Below are 7077 nucleotides of genomic sequence, written 5' to 3'. Positions count from 1 at the left end.
GAGAACATGTCCAAAAGGGTGATATTATTATTCAATTTGTTAAATCAGAAGAGCAATTAGCAGATATTTTTACAAAACCACTTGCTGAGGACAGATTCTGTATGCTTAGGACTTGTCTAGGTATTTTGAGTTATGATTCTTTATTTTGAAAAATGCTAATGTGTTTGCTGGAGCTTTTTTTTCTCATGAACAGGTATGAGACAATTCTGGGCAGAAGAAGAGCGTTCCCCCTTAATCAGCGTGATCTGGGCTTATTTCAAGTGCAAAATGATTTGGACCATCTTCAAAAATCAGAACTAGAGTGGTCCAATGTGTTTCCATTAAATCCAACTATCCCTGGGCCCATATATGAATGTCACAATTTTTTGTTAGGATTATTTTTTTTGATGGGCTGTGTGATTAAAATATCTTTTGAAAGGATTTTAATTTTTATCCAAAAGGATTTTCAGTTTGATTTATTTTTTGGTTTTATTTCAAAATTTAAAATTAATTTCTAGTTTTATTTTAAAATCAAATAAAATCTTTCTTTTATGAGGTCATGCCTTTTCAAGTCTTTTCAAATGGTGATGCAGTTGCATGGTTTTGGAAATCTACTTTTGGGGTACGGTTACCAACACTCCCTCTCTTCCCTCCATAACTTCTCCTCAAATTCTTCAGTTTCTTCCCACTCTCTTTATGGCTTCTCTTCCCTCAAAAGCCTAAATATCACCAAATGAGGAAGAAAACCATTGCTAAAAAGCCTCCTCGTGAAAAAATCTTCAAGCCTCTCACAAAGCCCTCAACCCGCTCTCACGACCGAACCTTCACTCCATCTCCTTCTCCTCCTACCTCTCCTCCTCGGTGTGATCCCATGGCACGAACCAAGAATCCCTCTAGGGTTACTCCTTCCGCCAAGAAGACACCACAGACGAAAGAACCTCCATCCAAGCCAGGGTCATCGAAACCGAGTTCATCCAAGGGGAAGCGACCAGCCACACCAGAACCTCCACCCGAGTCTACACAACCAAAGTCTAGGTCTGTTCCATCACGTTCTCAAAGAGGTAAAACTCGAGTTCCTCTTAAGTCAGTTAAAGAACCAGACATTGACCCTTTTGATCACAAAGCTCACTTTTTGACTTCTCATTCGAACTATAACCCTTATAGATTCAAATCTGCCATGAACAATGATTTTTTTGAAGGGGTTATCCAGTATCGTACCCTATGTCCCTCTTTTCTCGCTGATTTGCCATCTTTGAAAAGAAAAGGTTTTCCATTTGTTGATAACTTGATTTTTCTAGACTGGAATCACCTTTTTGACATCAAAAAGCCTGTTTATCCCTTGTTGGTCAAAGAATTTTATGCAAACATGACTTATCATGAAGGCACTGCTCACTCATATGTAAAGGGCCGAGACATAGTTTTAAATAATAAAACTATCAGTGATGCTTTGAAGTACACTGATGTTGGGCCTTGTGCTTACACTTCGGTTAAGTGGGATGAAGGTGTTGGAATTTCTTATCATGATGCATTGGCACACATCTGTGAACATGTTTCTCTAATTGATGGCATTACATCCACTCACAAAGCCCTAGGATATGAGCGTGCTCAATTGCACCGAATGGTCAACCACATTATTCTGCCTCAAAGCGGCTCATATCAAAGGGTTTCCTACACTGATACTCTTGTTTTATATGCCCTTCTCACCAAAACTGAAATTTCATTTGCATACTTGATGGTTAGATATATGTTTGACTCTGTTAGGACTGAAAAGGACAAAGCACTTCCTTATGGCATGTTTCTAACTTGCATATTTGAGTATTTTGGTGTTGACTTGACCAATGAGAATTATGAAAATAGACATTCATACCTAAAGGGGGGTGGTTCAGTGAAACAGAACAAAGGACCCACTAGATCTGAAAGAGTTGTCCTAGATGATGAAGATGATGATTTTATACCTGAGGATTCTCCTGCTCCTTCCACTGAGGGTACTTCCATCTCCACTGGAAAGAAATCTGCTCTGCTGAATATGGTCAAGGATGTCGCTCAAGAGTTTGTTTCCCAATCAAATCACTTGATTGAAATGAGCAAAGAACAAAGGAAACTGGCCAGCAAGCATGAGAACTTCCTGAAGAAATCAAGGGATAGGGTGGCTGTGCTCATGACATTCATTGATAACTTTCAAAATGATGAAGACATTGCCACTGATGTTGAAGAGGAGGCTGCTTCGGAGGGGAATGGTTCTGATGCCTAGGATTTGTCTCATAAAACTGTTGCTGCTGCTCTCTTTTTGTCTCATGAATTCTGTTTCTTTAGCTACTTTTGAACTGTTTCATTTTGGATGACTGTAATAACTCTAGATATTGCTGCACCTTTGGTAGTTTAGTCAGTACTTTGCACTATGAGCTAACTCATTTCTGCAGGATGCAAGACTTTAATTTTTTGTTGATCTTGCTTATTATCCACCCTTGATGACAAAAGGGGGAGTAATAGCAATAGGATAGATCCTAGTACTTCTTTTGGGATTTTTGCTGCATTAATACTTGATTTCACATGCTGAATCATTTTGCTGATGATATTAGCTTGATGTTGGGCTGATTATGTGATGTTGCTTATCTGATATCCCTTAGCCAAGATAAATGTATTTTAGCCCTTTATTGTGCTCTCTTTAAGATCAAAGAAAAATAGGAACAAAGAGGAAAGCACAAATTCAGGGAGAGCTAATCTTGAAAAGGAAAGGGGGAGCAACATAAGAGCAAATGACAAAAATCAAAGGGAGTTTCTATACCTTACTCAATTTATTTCCTTTTTGATTATTACTTAAATCTTGTTTGTCATCAAGGGAAAGATTGTTGAGTTAAGAAATTAACTAAATTAATTAGTGATGATAAACATTATTTTTGGGCAAAATAAATAATTAGTGTTGATTAATTATATTTACTTATTACTAATTGTTTATTGTTGTAGGCCAAAATTTCATAGCCCAAATGGAATGAAAAGCAATCAGCAAGGTTGGTGGGCTGAAAGCAAAAATCAGAAGCCCAAAAGAAACAAAGCCAAAGAAATCAAAACGGGTTGCTTAATGAAAATCCAATCCAAGCCCGTATCCATCCCACAAAGCTTCTCTTGTAAGATTGAAGTCTTCACTCTTTCAATGTGCAATGTTCCTCTCCTCTCTGACTAAGTCAAATCAGAACTTCAGAAAAGTAAGAAAGAGAAAGAGAGAGAGCTTCTTCACCAAGCTAGTCACCAAAGAAGCAAGAGAGAGAAGGATTAAGCCTGAAACACAGAAATCTAAATCAGAAAATCCAAACCAAATCAAGCTTAGGTTATAGGTAAATCACTTTCTCATACATGCAAATCGGCTTCATCTCTTCTTCTCAACTCTCTGCTCTATCTGAAATGGGATACAAGGGAAAGAGGATTTCTGTTCTTCTCTGCTGTGTATCTACAGTCTTAAACAAGACTTGGGGACCAAGTTGGTTTTCAAGGGCTCAGATCAAGTTGACCATTGGAAGATCTCTATGGTTGCTGCTATATGGCTTTCGGTCAAGGTGATAAAATCAGAAGGAAAGTGTCCATTCTGAGGATTTAGGAGAAAAAGTGAATCAGTGGGTTGGTGAAGCTCAAGGCTCAAGGTGTTGACCTTGGAAGAAGAACCAAGCAACATGCAAGGAGATAAAAGATGACTTTCTGTTCATTCAGAAACCAAAGAGAGAAAACCAGAGTTTGAGAATAGTGTTCTGCAAAGAAGTTCCTCTACTTGGATAATGCTTTCTTTCAAAGAAGCATTCGGCCAATACTAAAGAACTGTATCTGAGGTTTGCGAATCTGGTTTTGCAAATAGCAAAGAGGCTGCTGATGAAGTCAATCTCCTTCATGTTTTACAGATTGTAATGTACTTTTCTATGTTTATCTTTCTGTAATTTCTTGTGAGAAAAGGCATTGTGAGAAAGCTCAAGTAAAAGCCATGAGTGGAAAAAGGTTGAGTGAAATACTTGAGAGAAAAGCCTAGAGTCATTTTCAGATTTCTTTAGGTGTGTTTATGTCTTGTATCTTGTACCTGTGAGGTATCCCTTTCTTAGTTGGGTTATCACTAAGAGTGAATAGTTAGGTATTAGCATAGCCAATGTCAAGTTAGGTTAGAACTTGAGTGTGAAAGGATTGGGTCAATCCTGTGAAATTGGTGTATGTAATACTGTTAACTATAGTAAAATTTTTCCATAGTTGTGGAGGAGACTGGATGTAGGTTGCATAGCACAAGGCAACCGAACCAGGATACATGCTGGTGTTAGCTTTTCTCTTCTCTGCTGAGTTCTGTTTTCTGATATTCATGAGACAAAAATAAATTGTCTCATAAATTTCCGCTACTGAGTTCAAACAGAACCCGAATTGAAAGTTTGTTTAAAAAGGGTAATAACAGCAACTAAAAAGAAGGCATAGATTCAACCCCCCTTCTCTAAGCCTACCACAATCTTCAGTATCCTTTAATTGATAGATTAATTCGTCTTGTTTTGACTTTTCCTGTGACAACAGCAACAACTGAACGGGCTTTTTCAACTATGAAGATTATTAAAACAAGGCTTCGAAACAAGATGGAAGATGAATTTTTAGCATATTATATGATTGTATATATTGAAAAGGAGATTGCTTCAAAATTCACTTCAGAGATGATAATTGATGATTTTAGTTCCTTGAAGCATCGTCGAGCAAGTTTAAAAATACCAAAATCTTAAAGTATATAGTTGGATATTGACTTTTATATAATATAATTATTCCTTTGATATATATGCTACAAATCATATTTTGTTAATTTTTTGTTATATTATATTTTAATTTATTTTGTATTTAATTGGCCCCCTCTTATGAAATTTCTGGTTCTGCCACTGCATTTAACAACTTGTTATAATGGTAGTTGAAATAGACTGCTATAGTGTTAGTTCTCTAACATTATTATGGTAGAAAAATATATTTAATTTGTTTTGTTGCCTTCTTTTTACCACTCTTGTTGCATTTAATTTTATCAATATTATTAGTGGAAAGAGACTTCTGGATTTTGAGTGCATTAAAGATGTATTTGTTTATAGGTACGAGACACTGAGATAGAGACACAAAATCATATTTGACAGAAAAGATATGGACAGAGACAATATTTCTAAAGACATTAAATTAGTGTATTTTGTATTTTTTTTTAACAAGAAAGATAGAAAAATACTAATAAGAGACACAACTTCTTTTTTATTCTCTTTTATTATATTTATTAAATTTTTATAATTATATTTTTTATCATTATATTTTTAAAAAAAATTTGTATGAAAAAAATTAGAGTAAATTAAACTTCTTATTCTCAATATTCTATCTTGTTTTATTTTCAAAACCAAAAGCGGTCTAAAAGTAAAACAATTGTATAAGTATAAAACAATTTTAGAATAGCATTACCAATTTGCCATAGTGATCATAGGTTTCGGTTAATTAGTTCGATTAGGATACGCCCCTAATTAACGAAAAGCAGAGTGTTGTTAAAAATGCATAGGCACAATGAAATGTAGATATGCTAACATCATTGGCAGGCTCCTTTCTCGTCACCTTAATTCAAATAAAAATTAGGTAAGAAACTCACCTCAAAACAAACTTATGTTACCGATGTTACCATAATTTAGTTTTTTAACTTGGCCAAAAATAGCCATAATAAAGCCAATTTTAGCTAGCTACTGCCACTATTAAAGGGTACCATACAACTCCACCATTGGATCGTTCATACACCAAGCATTGATCAAAGAAACAAAAACACAAATACAATACGAGGTTTTAAATTTGAAAGAAAATGAGTTCTAAATTGTACCTTAGTTTCTTCATGCTGGTCATGATTGGGTGCATTGTTTCCGTGAGTTCACACAAGACGGTGCACATTGTAGGAGATAATTTGGGTTGGATTCTGCCCAAATACACTGGTTTCTACAATGACTGGGCCAAGAAGAGAAAATTTTGTGTTGGGGACAAACTTTGTGCGTGATATCTATTGTATTTCTATTTTCTAGCTACTATATACTTATGGAAATTAAATTTATTCAAGAACTAACTAATAAAAATTGCAGTGTTCAATTACAAACCCGGGTTGAACACGGTGGTGCAGGTTGAGAAAGAGGACTACGATCATTGTTCGATGAAGAAGACTCTGGCTCAGTACTTCATGGGGAACACCACTTTGACGTTGAACAATTGTGGTGACTATTATTTCATCTGCTCTGTTGGCAAGCATTGCGAGGCAAGCCAAAAGCTTAAGATCACTGTTACATAAAACAACCACTGAATTGTAACAAATTGGAGGATATCCGTGCTTTAATTGAAGTTCAACTATAGCCATGCCATGCATGCACATCTATGAATACTATGTTGGAGTATCATTTTGAATATTTTAACAAAAATATACCTTTTCGTCATCCATCAATAATACGTTATGAGATAATTTCATAGAAATATTTTACGTTGTACTCGTATGAAACGAATAATCAAGCAAGGAAATGTGGAAGAACTATAGCAAAGAATGTAAGGTTTCTTTTAGGTATTTATAAAATGAATTAAACCCAAGCATTGCACCACGAAATGTGGAAGAACTCTAGCAGGGAAAAAAATGAATAAGTGCTTTGACAATAAATGACTATGAACACCAAATGGCAAAGTAATCGTAAACGAAAAATAATAAAATCACATGATTAGTCATGGCACAAAATAGTGAATACAGATGTTTTATATAAAGATAATAACTGTAATACCAATAAATACATTTCTCAAACTCTTTTCAAATTGTTTCCAATAAATCAAACCAATTCCAACAGCAAAATCATTTTCAATAAATCAAAACTATTTCTAATATCAAAACATTTATAAAATCAAACTAATTAAAAATCAAACCATTTTCATATCTCAAATCATATCCAATTCTCATAATCATTTCCAATAAATCAAACAAACCAATTCTCAAATTCTCAAATCATTCTATCATAATCCAGAAGCCAAATTCAAGAAACCAGTCCAACAACGACCAACTCAACAAACTAAAACAACAAATTAGAATAACCAGCTTCCTCAATAATTCAATAA

The 7077-nt window shown here is 34.9% G+C and overlaps 1 protein-coding gene across 1 annotated transcript; it reads left to right on the top strand.

Annotated features, from left to right (window-relative positions):
* Positions 1–5800: 5800 nt before the first annotated feature.
* Positions 5801–6274, top strand: LOC112747999 (mavicyanin-like). Its single transcript, XM_025796208.1, has 2 exons — positions 5801–5981; positions 6072–6274. Exons 1-2 carry the CDS (start codon positions 5801–5803, stop codon positions 6272–6274), a joined length of 384 nt encoding a protein of 127 aa, XP_025651993.1.
* Positions 6275–7077: the final 803 nt, after the last annotated feature.

Source organism: Arachis hypogaea, chromosome 15, assembly GCF_003086295.3.
Source record: "Arachis hypogaea cultivar Tifrunner chromosome 15, arahy.Tifrunner.gnm2.J5K5, whole genome shotgun sequence".
Taxonomy (NCBI): domain Eukaryota; kingdom Viridiplantae; phylum Streptophyta; class Magnoliopsida; order Fabales; family Fabaceae; genus Arachis; species Arachis hypogaea.
Note: the sequence above shows the minus strand (reverse complement) of the source record. Positions and strands in the feature narration are given on the sequence as shown.

What these genes read in the sequence shown, in the direction of transcription:
- LOC112747999 (XM_025796208.1), top strand. Translation starts at nt 5,801, where the DNA reads ATGAGTTCTAAATTGTACCTTAGTTTCTTCATGCTGGTCATGATTGGG. An exon ending in TTGTGTTGGGGACAAACTTT is followed by an intron (nt 5,982 to 6,071) that starts GTGCGTGATATC and finishes TAAAAATTGCAG; the next exon opens with TGTTCAATTACAAACCCGGG.